The 21,991-nt window shown below is 47.4% G+C and overlaps 1 protein-coding gene and 1 non-coding gene across 4 annotated transcripts; both read left to right on the top strand.

Moving 5' to 3' along the window:
• Nucleotides 1-628: 628 nt before the first annotated feature.
• Nucleotides 629-701, top strand: TRNAE-UUC (transfer RNA glutamic acid (anticodon UUC)). Its single transcript has one exon. It is a non-coding gene; the product is annotated as a tRNA-Glu (tRNA).
• A 2,776-nt stretch (nt 702-3,477) lies between these two features.
• TMEM171 (transmembrane protein 171) lies at nt 3,478-13,796 on the top strand. 3 transcript variants are annotated; one of them, XM_027100861.1, is made up of 5 exons: nt 3,676-3,951; nt 4,144-4,371; nt 6,519-7,225; nt 11,153-11,294; nt 13,520-13,796. In XM_027100861.1, the coding sequence occupies exons 3-5, from the start codon at nt 6,586-6,588 to the stop codon at nt 13,713-13,715; spliced, it is 978 nt and encodes a 325-aa protein (XP_026956662.1). In that variant the 5' UTR covers nt 3,676-3,951; nt 4,144-4,371; nt 6,519-6,585; the 3' UTR covers nt 13,716-13,796. The 3 variants fall into 3 exon arrangements, 2 of the variants coding, with proteins under 2 accessions (XP_026956661.1, XP_026956662.1); XM_027100860.1 differs by lacking the exon at nt 4,144-4,371 and having other exon boundaries at nt 3,478-3,743; XR_003431642.1 differs by lacking the exons at nt 3,676-3,951; nt 4,144-4,371 and adding an exon at nt 13,168-13,349 and having other exon boundaries at nt 4,378-7,225; nt 13,520-13,628.
• Nucleotides 13,797-21,991: the final 8,195 nt, after the last annotated feature.

The following is a 21,991-nucleotide window of genomic DNA, read 5'->3' as shown; positions in this document are numbered from 1 at the left end:
GTCTGCCCCTTGCTTTATGCCTGCTTGGAGCCCTCAGTAGCCACATATACACGTGTAAACTCTTCCAGAGGATGGGCCCAGCCCTCTTGATTTTGTAATAAACGTCACTGGCAGACCACAGGAAATGGTTCCTTCCAGAATCCCTGAACTCCAGGCCTATGTGTTCCATTGCCTACTCAGCTTCTCCACTCAGGTGTCTAGGAGACATCTCAAAGTTAACATGTCCCAAACCGAACTGTGAAGCCTCCCCCTCAAACTTGTCCTGCCTTTAGTCTCGGTCAGTGCCAGAACCATGTTTCCAGTTCTTCAGGTCAAAAACCTTGGAGTCAAAACCCACATTCAGTCCATGGAAAACCCCGTTGACTCTATCTTCGAGATGTATCATGTGAGATATATACAGAATCCAATTGTGTTTATCACCTTCAAACAAAAGCCACGATCATCTCTCTCCCAGGTTATTTATAATAGCCTCCTAAATGGTCTCTTCATCTCTACTTCCTCCTCCTCTGGCTATGCTCACCCAGAAGCCTCTGTTTTCTTTTTTAAAATAAGTCAGATCACATCACATTCAGCTAAAAAACCCTCCAAAGGCTGCTCATCTTACTCAACGTTACTTACAACAGGGAACTCCCTGACAGTCCAGTGGTTAGGACTCCGCACTTTCACTGCTGAGGGCCCAGGTTCAATCCCTGGTCAGGGAACTAAGATCCTGTAAGTGGCGTGGCACAGCCAGAAAAAAAAAAGGACTTACAGTGGCCCACCAAGCCCTACTGACCTCCTCCTATTCTACTCTCCCTTGCTTACCTACTCCAGCAACCCTGGTTTCTTGTTTTTCCCTGAATATGCTATGCCTGCTCCTGCCTCAGGGCCTTTGCACTTGCTGTTTTCTCTGCCTGAAGTGCTCTTCCCCTCTTCCCCCAAATATCACCACAGTCCTCTGTGGCAGTTCTAAAATATATTCACAAATCCTTTGATACTCTCCCCTTCAAGAGGTGGCGCCTAATCCCTCTCTCCTTGACTTAGTGACTCAATCCTAAGAACTAGAATAAAGCAGAAGCAATGGTGTGGGGCTTCAGAGACTGTCATAAAAAGCACTACAGCTTCCTCCTCATTTGCTCTCTCTTGGATTACTCACCCTGGAGGAAGCCAGCTGCCATGTCATGAGAACACTCAAGCGGCTCTGTGGAGAGGTTCACATAGTGAAAAACTGAGGCCTCCTGCCAACAGCCATGGGGGAGAGCCACCTTGGAAACAGGTCCTCCAGCCCCAGTCAGGCCTTCAGACGATGCAGCCCCAGCAAACTGCTTGACTGCAGCCTCATGAGAGATCCCAAGCCAGAACAACCCCGCTAAGCTGTTCCCAGACACCTGACCCTCAGAAAATGTGAGAGAATAAATCTTTGTTGTTTATAGCTCTACATTTTGGGGGCTTCCCTGGTGGCACAGTGGTTAAGAATCTGCCTGCCAATGCAGGGGACATGGGTTCAAACCCTGGTCCGGGAAGATCCCACGTGCCGCAGAGCAACTAAGCCCGTGCGCCACAACTACCAAGCCTGTGCTCTAGAGCCCACGAGTCACAACCACTGAGCCTGTACACCACAACTACTGAAGCCCGCGCACCTAGAGCCCGTGCTCCACAACTAGAGAAGCCACTGCAGTGAGAAGCCCGCGCACCGCAACAAAGAGTAGACCCCGCTCGCCGCAACTAGAGAAAGCCCACGCACAGCAAGGAAGACCCAACGCAGCCAAAAATAAATAAATAAAATAAATAAAATTTTTTAAAAGCTCTATATTCTGGGATAATTTCTTATGTAATGATAGATAATCAATATGCTTGCTTTCTCATTCCTCTCAAGCTTTTGCTGCATTCCTCAGCTTCACCCTCCATATTCACTTCCTGAATTCAAGATTCATCCATTTTTTACGCTTGTTCTGATGCTATTTTTCTAAGGACTCGGCCTGGGCTGATCTTTTTTCACTACCACATGGGCTGGAAAAGGCCACCAGGTTTTAGATAGTGACAAGGTCATTCAGTCTCTTTCTTAAGAACAGGTCTGCTCCAAAGACAAGCACCTTGAATGCTGGTGGGTATGTCTTTCATACATGACCGATGATTGGTATCCAAGGAGTTTAATTTAGTCAAGCAGGCTCCAAAAGACACAAACAGTTCAAGTGGCAGACATCCCAAGTGGAGGCTAATCTGATTGTCCTTGGTGCCAGTACATTCAAATCTGTCATGTGTGGCCAGCCTGCAGTCATGTGGCACCAGAGGGGCAGCTGTATCAACAGGGCCCTTGCAGGTCCGCACACGACGTGGCCAGAGACGGAGTTTCAAATAGGGGAGAAGGAAAGAATGATTAGGGAAAGGAAAAGGAAACCCCCTTGTACAGAAAGGAATTGCTAGCAGACCTGTGTAGGGAGGCAAATCCTATAGTCAGGGCTGCGTTCTTGGAAAGCTGCGTGCCCGCTGCTGTTGTGTGATCGCCACTGCTGGTTATTTGCTCGTTAGCTGGGCGTGCTCTGAGGCCCTTCCAGCAGGTGGTATAATCTGACACTTTGACCAGGATAGCTCCACCCGGACACAGATTGCCACAATGTCCTTGGGATACAGCGTCTGTTCTGTTGCAGGGATAAAAATGCCACATGATAAAAAGACATTTTCTGAGTTTGTGGCATTGTGTGTCCTTTGGGTGACAGACGTACCCAGGAGGAACAGTCAGCCTGGTTCAGGCCCTTGCTCCACATTAACCATCTGTGGAGATCGCTTTACATCTTTGGGCTGTGGTTTCCTCAGCTGAAAAATGACCGTTTTAGCTCCCCTATTGCCTTCTGCCTGCAACCTTCTCTGAGTTGCTGGGGACACACAGTGAAGAACCACAGGCTGTATGTAGGTAAAGCAGGCAACACAGAACCTGGCCCAGAGCAAGGGGTGTTGATATTCAAGACAGTAATAATCTTTGGCCACTGGGGCAAGTGGCCCAGCAAATCCCTCCCACTAGACCCTGCCCAGTCTGCTTCCCTTACGAAGCCCTGTCTTACCCACCCAGCCCGCCAACCTGCAGAACCCAGGTGGACACCCTTCCCTGTTTGCCTCCCTGTGAGCCCTTCTTTGAGTCTCCTTCTCCCTTCTGTAATCAGCTAAGCCAACTCATTCTTTACTGCAGTGAAAAACGACTGGGAACAACTTGCTGTATCAGGTATGCAAGGTGTTCTCGCTTCCAAAAGGTTAAGGCAGTTGGCGTTAACTCTTGACTGGGCTGATTTCAGGCAAAGTGGATAGGACTCCAGGGAGAAGTGGCAGGGATGGGAAAGGCCGCAGGGCTCATGGCGCTCCCCACTTTGGGCTGAGCTCTTGACTCACCTTTCACAGCGCCCTGACCTCTGGTGTGGAAACTGGCACAGCTGATTCCATGTCACGTGTCACGGGGCAGGTTACAAATAGCACGGGGATTAGCAAACCCATCCCAAAACGCCCAGTTCAAGGGCAGAGAAAGCAGTTTAAGTCCGGCAAATCATTAGCGACTGAGAACCAGGAAGGGGGTTCGATGGCAACGCGGGACTGCGATAACCGTGACGACCATACGTGGGAGTCTCGGAGCTAGGACCGAATGCCTGTACGCTTCAGGCATGGACGACCCTTGTCTCACACGCTAATGGAGCGCACGTTTCTGTGACCTGGTGTCTCTATAACCTCTTCGTCGGGGAGCTCGCGGCGAGGGGCTAGCCCCAGTGACCCCAGCCAAGGTCTCTGGAGCGGCAGGAGGGCCACAGGTCCCCGGGTGCACCCGTCCCAGAGGGCGCGGCGGCGGGAACGCAGGGACCCCTGCCTGGGCGGCGGCCACACCGGAGAGGGGGGCAGGCGCTGCCCTTTCTTCCCCACCCCCGGCCCAAATTCTGGGCTCTCGGCCCGGAAGGGAACCGGCTCCCTTCACGCCGCCCGGACCTCGACCGTCGCCTCGCGAGTTGGGACAGCCAGGAGAATCCCAACTTGCCGCCCCGTGCCCGCAGGGCCACTGGCCAAGGAGGAGGAGGAGGCGGAGGGGGGGGCATTTTCCCGGATTCCTCGCGCGCACGGTCACGGACGCGGAAGCCGCCCGGTCCGCCGCCCCGCGCTCTCCACCCCGGAGCCGGGCGCGCCTCTGGACCCCGAAGGGCAGCACCCGGCGCCGGCCAGCTCCCGCCAGTCCGCCCTGCCCTGCCCGCGCCGGCGACGCCTCCTCCGTAAACACCGCGCGGCCCGCCCTCTGCGCCGGGACACACAGGTGGGAGTGTGCGGTGCGGCCCGCCGCCCGGGAGGCCGCGGGTGGAGGCGGGCGCCGGGCTGCCCGCCGACTGCCGGCGCAGACAGCGCCCTCGTAGGACGGAGCCTCAGGTAAGCGCTCCCGGCCCGCGTTCCTCTGCACCCCGGGAGCCCGCGCTCTGTGGCCGCGGGGCGGGCACTGAGCTTTGGGGGCCAGGCTGGGAGCGAGGAGCGGCGCAGCGCGGAGGAGCCGCACTGCACCTGCGCCCGCGGGGGCCGCGCGCCGAGCTTTGCGGACTGGTGTTGCGCTCCGGCTCTCTAAACCCACCAGGCTCTTTCCCGTAAAGGACTTGTGCCTGTCTGCGTCAGTACCCAAACACAGAGAGCTTTGGACGTGGTGACATGCTGCTGATTTGGAAATGTCCTTTGGGAAACAGCGTTGGGGAGGTGAATTTGGCTTTGGGGAAATGAAATGTAGGTTGGTATTTGGAAAAGGTTTAATCTCCTATTAGTGCAGATGTCTCTGAGTCAGTTTGTGAGCGCATCTATGGGGCGGGGAGGGGAGGGGAGAGAGAACGAACTACCCACATACTATTTTGGATGGGGGATTAACACCTATGCCAGGTGCTTAGTCCACCAGTCCATGGAAAGGAAGCTACAAATCCAGTTTTAGGCTTTACTAGTATTGGGGAATTTGCCTTAAGGCAGTTGAAGCCTTGTGACTCACGACAAAGTCCAGGTCTCAGTCCAAGGTACAATGAATTGATAGGACTTTGTGGCAGAGAGTCACCCCTCAGTCATATCTTCAGACCAGCAAAAGATATTACAGGACTCAGAATTTTTTTTTAATTAGTGCAATGCTTTAAATGTTTGTTTCCGCTTAATTACATCTTCATAAATATAGTTTGTCCAAGTTTAACACGGAAGCTTGTTTCCCACCTCTATTTCCTTCTTTCTCCAACTTCCTTCTGATTGTATCTTACTTTTTCCTGGAAAAGCACTTCCTAGCATAAGACCAGTTGTTTCCTTTCTTTACGTAACCTGACCCTACTTGGACATGATTTGGGTTTGTCAAGATGGCCTTGGCTTTAGCGACTCAATCTTGAGCTCCTTCACGTGACCATGGATGCAAGTGGCACAAAAGATTTTAAAAGTTTTCTTTCCTGGAGCAAGTGAAAATGTTCTTTACACTTGGGTTGTCTTTTTGAGTGCCCCAACTTGAAGGGTCCTGGAAAAATATTCCATTCATTAGAGTAAGACAAGATAACTGGATAATAAAGTCAGGGTGTGTAAGGTAGACAATTCTTTACCCACTGCTCGGGATACATTTAATATATGAGAGCCTTGAAGTACCGGGCTTGGGTGGTCTTATGGAAGGTGCTTTGCCACTTGATTTCATGTATACTCTTCTTTCAGAGTCAAGTTCTATTGCTGTTTAGTGTTTTGTGACTGGTGATTTTATCGGCTGCTTATTTTTAACTGGGTCTCAACCTTTTTGTGTAAGTGGGTGGCACCACGGAAGAGGGTGAGCAAGAGGCCACCTGCCCACCTGAGGGACAAGGTGCTACCAGACCCCCCTGGGTTATCCCAGAACCAAGCAGCCAGGCCACCAGATTTCAGGGCAGCCCCAATGTGTGCCTGTTTGAGAACTCAAGAGTCACATTTTGACAGAATTAACTTAAAATCCACCAAACTCACTGTGTTCCTGAACCGCCTTCCCATTCAGTTGAAACTTGGGTCTCCCGTAGATGTGGCCTTAGGATAAAGCAGGGAATGGAAAGTCGCTGCGGTCTAAAATAGGAAATGGAAAGTTAGGTACTGAACGAAAATTTACCGACTTGGAAATACTCATAGCAGCTGTGATGAAATATGGGCTGTTTGTAAATCAGAAACAATCCCTGTGGTTCTTCCTTCACTCACCATTGTTTTTATGTTTTGGGTTTTGGGTTTTTTTGGCCTGGGGAAGTGAGTCTGTTAAGGCTCATAACAGGAAAAGCCACACCCATTTACTTTTGTTGCATGGGTTTTGATTTTTCAAGATACTCTTAGGTGCATGGTAATTGCATTTGCCCTTCTTGCATATCTTTATAAAATTACGTGTTCAGGAGTTTCTGAATGCCAGTTCCTCTGACTCATGAACCAGATCATTGTGCTACCGTGTATCAGTTGCACAAAGTTCTGTTCCCTGTGATTTCATCCTAGTGTGATCTGGGAAAAAGAACAGGGCGGGTCAGGAACACCTGCGCCCACTTTAATTTGGTGTTTGGTTATGTCTGCAGAGTTGTTGAAACCATTGAAGGGAAGGAACACATCCCACCCACCTCGGGGAAGTGGCCTCTTCTGGCCATGTCTCCCGCAGCTGCTGCCGAGCCAGATGGGGTCCAGGGAGACAGGCGTGTCACCAAGCTCATTTTCTTCCTTTTTGTCGTCGGTGCTATCCTGCTGTGTGTGGGAGTCCTGCTCTCCATCTTTGGGTTCCAGGCATGCCAATACGAAACCCTCCCAGACTGTAGCATGGTGCTGAAGATCTCCGGGCCCGCGTGTGCCGTGATTGGGCTGGGGGCTGTGGTCCTGGCCCGCTCCCGGGCACGACTTCAGCGAAGTGAGGAGCGCCTGCGAGGCAACCGGGGGGCCTCCGACCGAGCCTTCCTCTGTGGGGAGAGCCGCCAGTTTGTCCAGTGTCTCATCTTTGGGTTTCTGTTCCTGACGAGTGGTATGCTCATCAGCGTACTGGGCATTTGGGTCCCCGGGTGTGGCTCAGACTGGGTGCAGGAACCGCTGAATGAGACAGACACTGCTGACTCAGAGCCCCAGATCTGTGGATTCCTGTCCCTGCAGATCTTGGGACCCTTGATTGTGCTTGTGGGATTGTGTTTCTTCGTGGTTGCCCATGTTAAGAAGAGAAACAACTCGAATGTGGGCCAGGATGCTTCTGAAAGTGAAGAGAGACAGACCCAGAACATGGAGCCCGTCCAGGTCACTGTAGGTGGGTGGCTGTCCTTCCTGTTCTTGTTCATATCACCATGGCTGTAGCATCAAGGCTTCACTGAGCTGCTCCCGGGTCTGGCCTAGATTCTCTTTCTCCTTCTCTCTCTTTGTCCCTGTCCCTGTGTGTGTGTGTCTCTCTCTCACACACAGAGACACACACACATACACGCACGCAGATGCACACAGACACAGTTCTGCTGCTGTACTTATCCCCATAAGAATCCTTGAGCACATCATCTCCTCCCAGCCATTCCTTATTATCTAGCAAAAGCATTGGGACATTAACTTGTGACCTTGACTAAGGTCACAGAGCAAATAAAGAGGAAAGTGAGAGGATCCTTGAGGAAAGCCTGGGAGCCTTCTAAAACCTCAGGTACCTGCCAAGTGACCCTGTTTCCCCTGTTATTCTCACACCAAACACTTAGGGCACTTCTGGTTGTTGGAAATGTGGGTTCTCATCCCTGACTGGCTGTCTTTGGAAGTCCTGAACCTCTCCTGGCCTTACTTTGTGTATTTATAAAATGGGCACTGCATTTCTAAGATTCCTGACAGCACTAATATCTAGGGTTCTGAATCTGTCACCAGTCCATCGGTCTTCCATGTTCTGAGGGAGCCTTCTGTACTGTTTTCTGCATCATTCTTCATTTTCTGTAATTTCATCCTTGGCTTCAGGGTCGGAGCAAGGTTTGGAAGCAGTGGCATAGACAAAGATGAAACATGACAGCACCTGTCGCTTCTTTCCTCCGTGGAGTGCCTACAGAGTGTCCCTTCGGGTCCCCAGGGATCTGCAGAAGAGCTGGATCACCATTTCCCAGAGTCAGGTCCCCACAGAACCATACCAGTAGCTTTGGCCTCACGTTCACACAGACAAAACACCCCCACCGCTGCTCATTTTTGCAAATCACTGTTTTATTTCAGTCTCCCACTCTGAAGCCACAGCCTTAACATGTAAAAGGCTGGGCGGGCAAAGAGGATTACAGAGCAGAAACCGTGGAAGGAACAGGGAAGGAAGGTGGCGAGTGAGATGTTTCTCGCGGGTGGGGCCATCTGTCGAGCTGGCGGTACTCACTGTGGGGATTCCCTGGGCTGTGGACTTTGCATGGTATTGGCCTCAGAAAGGAAGGGCGGATGGATTTACAGACGATCCTTGTGTTCAGCCAGGGTTGAAGCTCCCAACTTCCTTATTTGTGCGTTTATATAATTACGGTGACAACATCAATATCAGTTATACGTTAATAATAGCAAACAAATATATAGGGCTTATTCTTGGGCCAAATACCCATCTAGGTGTATTTTAGCGTGTACTCGTCAAGGGCCTGTTGTGTGAAATTCATTCACACCTACAACAATCCACTGAGGCAGATGCTTTTAGTGTCTCCATGTTAAAGATAAAGAAACCAAGGGTCAGGGATCCCAGGTAATTTGCCCAACGTCACAAACTAGCAAGCGGCAGAGCCAGGACCCTAACGGAGGCGGTGGGCCTGCGTATGCTTGGCCCTTGCATAGCGCCCTCCCCAGGCACTTGCTGTAATTCTGTTTCTGCAGGCTTCATCCTTCACCAGGTGTCCCGGGTTGTTGTTACATGAGGAAAGGGCTCACCCAATATTATAGACGTTCTTAGTTCTTTCAGGGAACACAGTGGGGTCCAAGTAAATACTTTCATGAGACATTCACGGTCTTCCACTTAGTTGGGAGCATTTCAAGGTGTGCCCTTTGGGTTTACTATCCGGGAGTTTTGGGGCCCAGCTTTCTTCCTGCTGGTTGGAATGGGGGGCGGCAGGGAGCAGGGCTTGTGCTGGAATGACTCCTGGGCGGTTCTGTCCTGATGTTGGCACTGCGTAGTTTCAAATCTTTTCCACATAACCGTGTAAGTCCTATCAAACCTGTGAAAATCTGGCACCTTGTCTTTCTCTCCTTTGGTATTATGGAATAGGGTTTACATTTTTAGAAATCGTGCCTTTCGGCACAGTTGTTAAGACTCCAGGCGTTGTCCGTCAATGGTCAGTTCTGCCTTGTGAGGGAAATTGGGGTGATAAGAGGCAGTCCTTGGCTAAGTGCCAGAAAGCAGCTCTTCCCAGAATGGAAGACAGAAGAGAGAAACCAAGATGCATGATATCTGCATTGTGGGCACACCTAGTGCTGGACCCTGGATGCACAAGCCGGTGTATGGTCAACTCACAGAGGACATCAAGTCTTTCAGGACATAGTGGAAGGGAAACCCCAGGGGCATGGGACTTTCCGGGGAGAGCAGGAGGGCTGGGAGCTGACCTGGCAGAGGGGTGGCTAAGCCTCAGAGATAACTGGAGACTCTGAGTACTTCCTTGTCTGTGTTTGATAGGTGATCAGCCTGCTTTAGAGGCTTGTTTCCAGATCCTTTGTCCTACAATGTATAATTAAAGTGAACATTCAACCTACCTTCCTCTGACCTACGAAGACCTTCTGAAAAAATTAAATGAGAATCCCAAGACAACCACTATGCTTTTTCCAGCTTCGGTTAGCGATGTATATTAAAAGCTTGAACCGCCATCTCCTTGCAGAAGGAGAGATGGAGTTAATGCATTTTCTGCAGGGCTAAGTTACCTCTGCGGAGGCGACTGAGGCATCTAGGTGGAGAGTGGAACCACTTGTCCGACTGCCAGTTGGGAATGTTTCTTCAGACATGCACATAGGTGCCACTTGCTGGTGGTTGTGAAGAAAGTCCCTTTGAGGATGTGTTACAGTTGAGAGAGCTTGCTCCGTGCTCAGCACCGTTTTAACCCCGCGTGCAAATCCAGTCCTCCTACCTGTCCTCTGAGGCAGGTACAGTTACAGCCTGCCGTTTACAGGTGTGGTGGCTGAGGGAGGCCTAGAGAGGGCACGTAACTTGTTCAGGGCCACACTTGGTGGGAACTGGCAAGTGGAACCCCGGTAACTCTAGAGAACCCTGCAGCTACCTAGGTGAGCATCAGCTCTGCTACCAGTAAAAACCGTCTCCTCCCTGCAGGGAAGTAAAGTCCTCTTTCCTCTTTCATTCTTCCTGAGCTGTCATTTGGTGCTGCCAGCTTATCAGAGGCCACCCTCAGACCTCATTTCTAGAAGGTTCTGGGCAACTCATCTGGTACATTTTGTGTTGGAATCAAATTAGAGCTTGCATCTGGTCCCCAGTTCTCCTCGCCCAAACACAGGGATGTCTTCTGGAGCGAACAGTACCAACAGAAATGCAACAAAACAAAACAAAACAAAAAAAACCCTAGCTTTTCTTTGAGTTTGACTTTCTTTTGTAAAGCTTGGAAGAAACATTGGTAGATAAAAAAAACTCTTCACGTGCATAAACCACAACTATGGAAATAGGGATGATGGGCTGTATTGTGGCTGTACTGTCATTTGTTCAGAGGTTGAAACTGCATTTGAGGAGTGGAGGCGCTTTATCCAACAGCTAACTTTTGAAGAATTAAAATTGTAAGTAGAAAACGAGAAAAGCTTTGTAGCAGCAGACATCCCAGGGGAGGTAAGGAACATTGTTAGCAAATGCTTCACAGAAATGCTTTAGCTCAGACTTGCTATGAAATATAGGCCCACTATTTTTTTTTTTCATGTGGCAAGATAGACAACATACAATTTACCAGTTTAATCATTTTAAAGTGTAGAGTGGTATTAAGTACATTCACCATGTTGTACAGCCACCACCATGATCAATTCCCGGAAGTTTTTCATTATCCTGAACAGAAACCCTGCCTGCATTAAACACTAAGTCCAGTCGCCCTAGCCTCCAGCCCCTGGCAACTTCCACTCTCCGTCTCTGTGAGTTGGATAGGCTCACTTTTAAATTCTGGTGTTTTGACCTTTTCTATAGATGGGCCAAATATATAATTAATTTCTTTAGCTGTTGCTCATTTGCTTGCATTTAGTACTCATCTATCGTCAATGAAATGTTGTGTTTCCTTAGGTGATGCCGTGATCATATTCCCACCTCCTCCACCACCTTACTTTCCTGAGTCTTCAGTTTCTGCAGCTACTCGGAGTCCTGGGGCTGACGGTTGGCTCCCAAATGAAAGTCCACCTTCATATTACAGTATTTTTAACTATAGGTAAGACTTCCCGTTTGAACGTCAAGAGTAGGAAAGTTTAACCTTTTCAGGCCTGTGTCTACGTTCAGGCCAAATCAGCTTCAAGGCTATGGTAGAGGTGTAGCCATCCAAGTATGAGTATCTTTTTGGCTGACATTGTGCCAGAATCGTTGCCTTAATATTCCTAGTACTTTTCAGGAAACTTTGGGCGGCACACGAGTTAAAAATTATAAAAGTGGTTATGCCGGGTTCACATGAAGCCTTCTCCAGGCATCTTTATGTGGTCCTAGCAGGGCTGACCCTCAAAATGCTGCACAAACCCATCAGCCGTCCCGAGCGCTGGAGCAGAACTCAGGAGGCCCCTGCTAAGTTAGGTGTTGCTGCTTTAGACTGTGGGAGGGGGGAGGGTCCCCGGGGACCTCCAGCAGGTACAGAGCATTTCAGTATCTAATGGAGATACTCGAGTGGCCGGCTGAAATCAACCTGCACCCTGACTTGACCACGCCAGGCTTCTCCCCTCAATATTAAGTTGTTCCCTGGGCCTCAGAGCCTTCTCAGATTGACCGAAGAGAAATACGAGATCCCCATCCCCATCCCCCATGCTTTCCACATACCACAAATTTGGAGGCGTACCTGGGGTCAGATTAAACAGTGTAAATATAAGTGTTTTTCCTTGAGGCAGAGGGATGCCATTGAAGGCTGTGGAGTCACGGCCACAGGGTCCGAGCAGTGGTTAGCACAGCTCGTGATGGGGAAAGGCTGGGGGTGACCAGACCGGAGAGGAAGCCTTCTCTCATGGACAGGCTGAACATGGGGCTGGGGCTGGGGTGGTCAGAAAGGGAGGAGTGTGTGAGGATGTCTGCTGTGGAGGACGACAGGGATGAAGAGCGGAGATGATGATGTCAAGGGTGAGTGACAGGGACAGGGAATGTCCCTGACTGAGGAAGACAGAGACGGGGCCTGTGTAAGTGGGAGAAGATGTGAGCTGGCTTGCAGTAGAGGGAGAGCGAGGTGTGGGCCTTTGAGCTAGACCGGATGGGCCAGGTCTTGGGAGAGAGATGGGGTACTGGAGATGAAATGGCAAAGAGGCTGCTGAAACCAAGAGGGCAAGGCGACAGAGGCCTGTGGAGAATCCACGGGCGGGGAAGGCATGAAAGGAAGGAGTTCTGGGAAGTGTCAGGGATGAGCAGGGCTGGAAAAGGCTCTGCACCTTCCCACATGGGAAACCAGGGTGTAGGAAGTGAAGGTAGGATCACTGGAAAATCTCACAGGGCAAAGCAGGCCTCAGTGAAAAGTGGCTTTTGAGACACGTGCATTTTTGAAAGCATTGAGAAGCAGGACATGAGAGATGTCACAAGTGTGCTAGGGATGGGGGCTGCCATACCTGGTCATTCATGTTTCACGGCACGTGTTCTTGTACCTCAAACCGGGTGATGAGCTGGAGATCTGACCAGGGATGAATGCAGGAGTTCCCCTGTGTGGGTGAAAGGGAGGTTAGGTTCTGGACATTTGTAGAATTCTCTTAGTGAATTTTTATATTCTTTTCTCCAATGATGAACTTCCCAGAGCCCAAAAATAAATGTCTATTTCTACGGCTACTAAAAACTACTCCTACGGCTGTTGCTATGCCAGAGTCTGCCTTTTCTTACATTACCTCAGGTCATTCTCATAGTTACTTAGAAGGTAGGCACTGTCATCATTCCCATTTTACAGATGAGGAAACTGAGGCTTAGAGAGGTTAAGTAACTTGCCTGAGATCAGACAGCTAGAAAGCAGCAGAGTGGAAATTCAGATGCAGGTCTGCCCTTTGCTAGACCCCACTCCATTAACCAGTACGTCTTCCTGCCTTCCTTCAAGTTTTTGGCTTAATGATTTAATTTTCTCTTTGCATAAGTTTGTCTGCCTTCCATTAGCCGTCTCAGAAGATGAAGTAGCAGAGAAGAGTAACTGTGTGTGTGCATGTTCTCTTCGGAAGGCAGCTATGTGTTTGTACTCTACGTCTTTTCAATGACAAGGGGAATGACAACAGGAGTGAGACAGTCTTAAAGTAACCATGAGCTCTAAGGACAGGAAGGGGTAAGAAATCAAAACATATCTATGCAGAATAGAATATGGAAGAAATTACTCTGGAGACCCTTGCAAACGTTTCCAAATGCATCTAATTAAACATGTGAAAAGAACCTGGTAGTTAAGGCATGTGACTGAGTCCCTCTGCTCCCTTTCATGTTCTCTCTCCTTCTTCATAGGATCCCAACTCCTGAGGGCCAAGGCGCAGCCTCTGAGAGAGACGGTGAATCTATATATACTATTTCTGGGACTGCTTCATCCTCTGAGACCTCACACACTCCCTGTCTCTCATCCGAATTGCCTCCCAGATATGAAGAAAAAGAAGCTGCTGCCCCCACATCCTTGTCTCCATTTTCTGAGCCTTCCCCACCATGAGCCATGGACTCCAGTTCAATTTTTTATAGAATCAATCACTATTTAATTTGTTTTTCTAATAAAAAATACAATAGAATCGGCTATGTCCTGACTTCCTGGTGTAGTATCAACATCAATAACAAACCTTCCAGATTAAGCTATCAATGCTTCAGACCACAGGAGGGGGAGCGTGCCTCTGGCTGGGAATCTAAGATGCTTCTCTCATTGAGGCCTCCTACTCTGGGAGGTGGGTGGGATCGTTTGCATTGGTGGATGAAAAAGCAGAGGCTCAGAAAGGCTCATTAACTTATTCAAGGTCACATTGCTTCTAAATGGTGAGGTTGGGCTTTGAACCTATCTAGCTAGTTTCTGAAAGCCAGGTGCATATCTCTACCCTGTGCTGTCAAAGGCCAACCAAAAGAACTGGTTAATGTTTAGCTTGGCCCATTGGGTTTCCAATGTTCATTGTTTCTGGGGCAGAGAAACCAGATTACTTTCCTCATTTCTTTATTATTTCTTGCACCTCTTCTTCCCTTTCTTCTCCCTCTCCTCCTTCTTCCTCCTTTCCCTATTCCTTTTTTCTTTTTTTCTTTTTTTCATTCTGAAAGAAGGTAGTTAGGGTAACTAGGTAATTTTCACTGGGGCAGTTACCAGCATACTGATATCCTAAAGCCTTCTTATAGTGATGTGATATTTTTGGAGAAGAAATTTCTTGGGGCACTTTGGTAACTAGATTTCCCCTGGAGAGGTTCATGAGGGATGAGTCTTTCTGTACTATAAGGTGCCCGACTGTCTGGACCACCAACTTTTATTCTTATAAAGCTATTGCTGAACAAAAGCGTTTGTATAGTTGGGTGCAATAATATTTATTTACTTCTAGATATAAACCTTAAAAAATAATCACTAAGTATTATCAGTTCTACCCAGGAAACACTGATTTTTAGAATCTAAAGTCTGTAGGAAAAAAAATAAATTCTGTAGGAACTTAGCATTTTTGTTAACAAAATTTGATGTAGCAAAAATGAACTTTTTAGGCCTTTTACCACAAGCCATCATCCCCATAAAAATCAGTATTATCCAGCATTTAAGTGCCTGAAAGCAGAATTTAAAGGCGTTAATGCTCCAATAGTTTAACTGAAGTAATGACTGATTTCATGGGAATTGCCACTGCAATAAATCAGGAGTAACAGTCTGTACCAGAAGGACTGATCTATTTCTAAACTGGACATCTATTAGACTGAACTGCTCTCAAAATTCTGCGCTTTTTTTTCCTGGAAGGTTCATTATTCACATTTTCATATTAGAACAAAGGGTAGATTATCACCACTTCCTTCTGTTATTTGCTTAAAATGATTAAGCTGAAACTTCTAGGTAGAATTAAACACTTACGAGTTCTCCTATATAATCAAGAGCATTTTTAATGGCTCAAAGCTAGGGTTTGTAACTGGTCATTTTACTTTTATATGCTAGTAAACTTAAATGGTAGTTGTTAGCAATGCTTAGGTATAAGTTGGACCTTCTGGTTGGGGAAGTCTGCCTTACCTCCATCAGTCTCCGCAGTATTCAGCCAAGTGGGAACAGACGAAGCCACGACAATCGAAGGGGTCCCCAAGCGTGAGATGTTTATTGCAGAACTGAATCGTGGGCAGCTGAGCTGGGACGAATCATTTAGTCATACGAAGATGCATTCTTTGCCTATCAAGGTTCTGGCAAAGGATGATAGCTTCTGAAAACCCATCTGGTGGTCTGCTACTTATTTTCTTTATATGTGTTAACTTTTTTTTGATGTGAAATTAATCGTATAAGATTAACCATTTTAAGCTGAACGATTCAGTGGCATTCGTTAAATTCACAACGTGGTACAGCCACCACCTCTATCAAATTCCAAAATATTTTCATCACCCCAAATAATACCCCATACCTAGTAAGTAGTCACTCCCCACTCCCTCCCCCCTCCCTACCTCCTGGCAACCACCAATCTGCTTCTGTCTCTGTAGATTTACCTTTTCTGGGTATTTCATATAAGTCATATGATACAATATGTGCACTTTTGTGGCTGCCTTTCATTTAGCATGCTGTCTTAGAGATTCATCTACGTTGTACTGTGTATCAGTACTTCATTCCTTTCTGGAGCTGAATAATATTCCACGTATGTACGTGCCACAGTGTATTCACGATGGGCGTTTGGGTTGTGTCAGCCTTCTGGCTGTAGTGAGACACGTGCTTTTTTTAAAGCAGCTATTTTTTTTTTTAAATAATACAATTTAATACTCAAGCTGCTGAAGAATTTAGGAAAAGAAAAAGATCCAGTGACCTCAAAGTGTCTCTAGAGGCTAGTTCATCATCATCACATCAGACTTTTTGACTAAAACCCCCCTGTAACTCACAGAGACATGAGGCCGTCTCCCTCCTCTGTGCCCTGCAGGCTGTAGCCCTGGCACCAAGGACACAGAGGGCACATAACCGTTCCCAAGTCTGTCTCTTCTACTCGACTGTGAGCTCACTGAGAGCAGGCCATGTCAGATGTTTCTTATGATTTCCAGAGTCTGCTCCTAAGAAGGCCCTCAGGGAGAAGCAGGAAGGAATCCAGCCCTAACTCCCATCATTTCTATCTGTGGGGCGGGTGAAAGATCTCAAGAGAAGGGAAAGCTGTTTCTACCAGCAGCCTCTTACCCCAAGTTCCAGGTGCTTACCAGTCACACCCTTTGTATCAATTATACTCTCCGCAGCTTTAGCCGCTGCACTATTCAAACATTCACTGCCAACTTTGTTCATTCTCCTGGAGTTCAGAGCCCGCTTCTGTTTGGTGGTACCAAAGGCTTCAATGCAAGAATCCATCTTTTCTCTAAAAGATTTGGTGTGACTCTCCAGCGTCGATTGACTCTGAACTGATTCATCGGAATACAGCGGCTGCATATTGAACAATTCAGCATCATATACATCCATTTGGCCAGAGATCTTGTTCAAAATTCCCACAAAGTACCTGCAGAGAGTGTTGCATTTCAGGGCTCCAGTCCCAAATAGTTAATAGTGTAGCTATTAACATTCGTGTACAAGTATTTGTTGGAGTACCTGTTTTCAACTCTTATGGGTACATACCTAGAAACGGAATTGCTGGATCATACGTGAACTTTAAGTTTTTGAGGAACTGAACACTGTTTTCCACAGAGGCTCCACCTTTTTATATCCCCACCAGCCCTGTACAAAAGTTCAATTCTTCCACATCCTCACCACCACTTATTTTCTGTTATTATTATTGTCACCTGAGTACAAAGTGGTATCTCATTATGGTTTTGATTTCAATTTCCCTAACAACGGGAATAATAATGTTGAGCATCTTTTCATGTATTGTTTTGAACACCAAACGTTATCAGGAGCATAAGAAATCTTACTCCAATTTTCCTCCTGTGACATTGGGAGGTATGAAAATAGTGATGAGGTCGGCAACTTCAGGTGGAACTACCCACGCCAGGTACTACCATGCTGCCTCTACACTATGAAAACCCCTTCTTGTGATATCTTTGTCCTCCCCTGGAGATCAGTTAAGTGGACTAACCCAATCAACAAATTCTAATGAAAGTGAAGGGACAAGGTAAGGTCCCTTTGGCATTTCTATGAGCTATGGAGGAATGGGCAGGTCAATGAACTGTTTTCAGAGGATGAAAGCTGAGGGGGAAGGTAAGCATGTGTTCATCCAATTTCCATCTGAAAAGTTGGAGTGGGGTGAGGAGAAGGGCATTTAAAGTTGGCCTCTTTAACACTATCCCTATCAAATTACCCATGACATTTTTCACAGAACTAGAACATATAATCCTAAAATTCATATGGAACCATAAAAGACCCAGAATTGCCAAAGCAATCCTGAAGAAAAAGAACAAAGCAGGATGCATAACCCTCCCAGGTTCCAGACAATACTACAAAGCTACAGTAATCAAAACAGTATGGTATTGGCACAAAGAAAGACATATGGATCAGTGGAACAGAATAGAGAGCCCAGAAATAAACCCATACACCTAAGGTCAATTAATCTTCTACAAAGGAGGCAAGATTATACAATGGAAAAAAGATAGTCTCTTCAGTAATGGTGTTGGGAAAGCTGGACAGCTGCCTGTAAATCAATGAAGTTAGAACACTCCCTCACGCCATACACAAAAATAAACTCAAAATGGCTTAAAGACTTAAACATAAGACATGACACCATAAAACTCCTAGAAGAGAACATAGGCAAAACACAATCTGACATAAATCATAGCAATGTTTTCTTAGGTCAGTCTCCCAAGGAAATAGAAATAAAAACAAAAATAAACAAATGGGACCTAATCAAACTTACAAGCTTTTGCACAGCAAAGGAAACCATAAACAAAATGAAAACACAACCTGAAGAATGGGAGAAAATATTTGCAAACGATGAGACCGACAAGGGCTTAATTTCCAAAATATACAAACAGCTCATACAACTCAACAACAAAAAAACAAACAATCCAACCCAAAAATGGGCAGAACACCTAAATAGACATTTCTCCAAAGAAGAAATACAGATGGCCAGTAGGCACATGAAAAGATGCTCAACATTGCTAATTATTAGAGAAATGCAAATCAAAACTACAATGAGGTACCTCTTCTCACCAGTCAGGATGGCCATCATCAAGTCTACAAATAACAAATGCTGGAGAGGGTGTGGAGAAAAGGGAACCCTCCTGCACTATTGGTGGGAATGTAAGTTGGTGCTCTCACTGTGGAAAACAGTATGGAGGTTTCTCAGAAAACTAAAAATAGAATTACCATATGATCCAGCAATCCCACTCCTGGGCATATATCCAGACAAAACTATAATTCAAAAAGATACATGCACGTCTATGTTCATAGCAGCACTATTCACCATAGCCAAGACATGGAAACAACCTAAATGTCCATCAACAGATGAATGAATAAAGGAGATGTGGTGCATATATACAATGGAATACTACTCAGCCATAAAGAAGAATGAAATAATGCCATTTGCAGCAACATGGATGCAACTAGAGATTATCATACTAAGTGAAGTAAGTCAGAAAGAGAAAGACAAATACCATATGATATCACTTATATGTGGAATCTAAAATATGACACAAATGAACCTATCTATGCAACAGAAACAGAATCACGGATGTAGAGAACACACTGGTGGTTGCCAAGGGGGAGGGGGTTGGGGGAGGGATGAAGTGGGAGGTGGGTGTTAGCAGATGTAAGCTTTTATGTATAGAATGGATACACAACAAGGTCCTACTGTATAGCAGAGAGAACTATATTCAATATCCTATGATAAACCATAATGGAAAAGAATATTAAAGAAAGAATGTGTACATATGTATAACTGAATCACTTTGCTATACAGCAGTCATTAACACATTATAAATCAACTGTACTTCAATTTTTAAAAAATTAAAAAACAGAAGTTAAGGTGGGCTCTGTGACAACCTTGTGTGATGTGACTGTTGGCCTTCTAGTTAATATGTAGAGGACTGAGGCCATGTGAGTGGTGGGTTTCTCCTGAAGGGGGTCATTATTCCAGGGAAGGTCACAGGAAAGGAATGCTTCCAGAGATACGAAGTAGACCTCAGAAATCAGCCTTAGGTGGGCAGAAGAGAGATGGTAGTTTGGTTGGAACTGCAAGGATCCATGATGATAAGAATCAAGATGATTGTTGAAAAAGTTAAACTCCTGAGTCCCATTTCAGACTGGCCTAATCTCCAGGGGGGTAAAGTTTATTGTCTGGGAATCTGGGAAACACTTCCTGTGAGGACAACAGAGGGAAACTGTGGAAGCAGCACCTTGTGGGCTAGATTATCTGGGATTATGAGCTCCTTGTTTGTGACTTCAAGGCCTTCTGGAGGGTCCTGTTTACACATCCCAGCCTGTGCTAAAGGTCTTTGAGGGATAGGATGTGGGTCCCCAGTTAGACCCCAGTGCTGATGGGGGCTTCACACAAATGCCCAGTGCTAGCCTTCTAGGCAACTCTGCACGTGATTCATGAGAGAGCCCCAAGGGAGTGCGGAAACAAAGGCAGGGTCGTGTCACCTGCCCTTTCCTCCTGTATTTCCAGACTGGGGAAATTTGGACTCATTTTTTAAGGAAGGCATGGTTTTGTGTTGGAAGAGGTCAACGGCTACATGTCTACAACTGGAAGCATCAAAGACATTTATCAGGATAAGGCAGAGTAGAGGAAAACACTAGCTGGGTTGAAATGGAAAATACTTGAGATTGTCCAAGTGGGCAGAAGTTTGAAAACTGCCTCAGACAGGGCCCCTTCCTCTCAGTGCCTTCCAGCCCCTGATGGACCAGTCAGTGTGGTAGACTGGGCTCTGCCAGCTGCCACCCTGGACACAGGAAACGCAGATCCCTGAGCCTCTGGTGTAGAAGCTTCTCCAAAGGGAAGAGAGGTCGGGAAGCACCCTGAGAGGGTGGTGAGTGGGCCGGAGGGGTGAAATGTCCTCTCACTGTTAGTGGGCAACCATGCATGGTTGGGCTGCTTCATGCCATGAGCCCTCCTGGGGTATTGCATACCTGGAATTCCTGGAGTATCATGCATGCTGCCACCAATCTGAGTACCCCAACAGGAACAGAGGGGATGATATCCAGGCAGCTTTCGCTAGTAAGGAATGCTTTGGTGGGGGAGGGGGAGGGCGGAGATTCCTGCTGAGCGAAGCATGGGACTGCTTGGATAGGCTCTCTGCGTCTTGCTTCGTTCAGCAGGGTGCGCAGCCCTCTGGTTGGGTGTGGCCCATGCTGGGAGCGCAGGGTGACTTCATGTCCTCACTCCCGGATGGGGCAGGGTGGCAGAGAGCAACCTGATGAGAAGGCGGTTAGTTAGGCAGTGATTTAACTGCTCTGCGTGTTCTCCTGGAGGCTGCGCAGGCCTGAAGGTGCGGAAGCTGGGCAGGCCAGTTTGGTGGGCGTGGATGAGCCACCACTGCTGTCCTGTGCCAAGTCACTCGTAAGACATTTCCTTAAAGGCCTCTGAAGAGTGAGTGAGTCCTGCCTGCAGGTGCTGGGTGGCCAAATGGCTTATTCATTAGGAGTTTTCACAAAGGCAGAGGCCTGTCTCTTCCACAGGATGGAGAGGCTTGGCGAGGTCCTTGTCTCTACAAGGGCTATAGTTCTTCCTCAAGCTCAGGGTCCTCCTGGTGGCCCAGACCCCATGTAGGAAGTAATCACTTCCCCGTCTGTCAGGTCTCCCAGGCCCCACCAGACACTCTCTGGTGCTCCTGCCTTCCTTCAGGCCTTTAGGTGCTAAGTTGCTCCAAGATTTCCTTCCTCAGGCCCTGAAGCTCTGCTCTCTCAGCCCTTTTTGTCCAGCTGGAGTTTTCCCATAGGAGTCTGCAGGGTGGGAGCCAGAGCACAGCTCTGCAGGTGCCAGACCAGGCTGAGCTGCTTTCCCGCTGCCACTCCATGAACACTAACAGTTGTTTGCAATCCACGGGTGGAATCTTACAGAGCCTGATGTCCTTCAAAGGGTCTGTGTCCTTCATGGCTGTGTGCTAGGGCGGGAACTTCACACCTGGTTAGACGTGTGTGGCCTTGGGCAGGTCGCTGCACTGCTCCTGTCCTAGCGCATCTCTGGGGTGCCCTTCTGCTCTGGAAAAAAGCCAGAATTGCAGTCCAGCTTCTATAAGGGTCTCCTCTTTCCATAGTAGGTTGCTGGCTTTGGAATTCCTTCTCTGTTTGAATTACAATTCAATACTACTACCATTAAAACTACTAAGTAGGGCTTCCCTGGTGGCGCAGTGGTTGAGAGTCCACCTGCTGATGCAGGGGACACGGGTTCGTGCCCCGGTCTGGGAAGATCCCACATGCCGCAGAGCAGCTGGGCCCATGAGCCATGGCCGCTGAGCCTGCGTGTCCGGAGCCTGTGCTCCGCAACGGGAGAGGCCGCAACAGTGAGAGGCCGGTGTACCACAAAAAAAACAAAAACTACTAAGTAAAGTAAAAGATTTTTTGAAGTTTTTAGATCCTTATAATATATCTCACTTAAGCACATATGTAAACTTAGAGTACTGTGTTGAAAGTCATTTAGATAATTATGTTTCTTTGCTTTTATGTTACTGATTTGATATACAATTAGGGTCATTTATTCCCGTTAATATTCAGTATTAAGATTAATTTTAATTTAATTTTTGAACACATAAAACATATACTATTTGAAACGATGTGCTAAAAAAAGGCTTGGTTCTACCCCTTTCTTATCTACCCTGTTCCATCCACCCCTTCTAGGTCATCATTATTTTGATTAGGTTCAGATATATATTTCCAGTGTTTCT

Source organism: Aethalodelphis obliquidens, unplaced genomic scaffold (assembly GCF_003676395.1).
Source record: "Aethalodelphis obliquidens isolate GAN/ISIS:26980383/991018 unplaced genomic scaffold, ASM367639v1 scaffold4, whole genome shotgun sequence".
NCBI classification, from domain to species: domain Eukaryota; kingdom Metazoa; phylum Chordata; class Mammalia; order Artiodactyla; family Delphinidae; genus Aethalodelphis; species Aethalodelphis obliquidens.
This window is presented reverse-complemented; position numbering and strand designations above follow the sequence as displayed.

Excerpts from the sequence above, each read along its gene's own strand:
- TMEM171 (XM_027100860.1), top strand. The coding sequence starts at position 6,586 with ATGTCTCCCGCAGCTGCTGCCGAGCCAGATGGGGTCCAGGGAGACAGG. Across the intron at positions 7,226-11,152 it reads GCCCGTCCAGGTCACTGTAG|GTGATGCCGTGATCATATTC; the intron begins GTGGGTGGCTGT and ends GTGTTTCCTTAG. Across the intron at positions 11,295-13,519 it reads TACAGTATTTTTAACTATAG|GATCCCAACTCCTGAGGGCC; the intron begins GTAAGACTTCCC and ends CCTTCTTCATAG.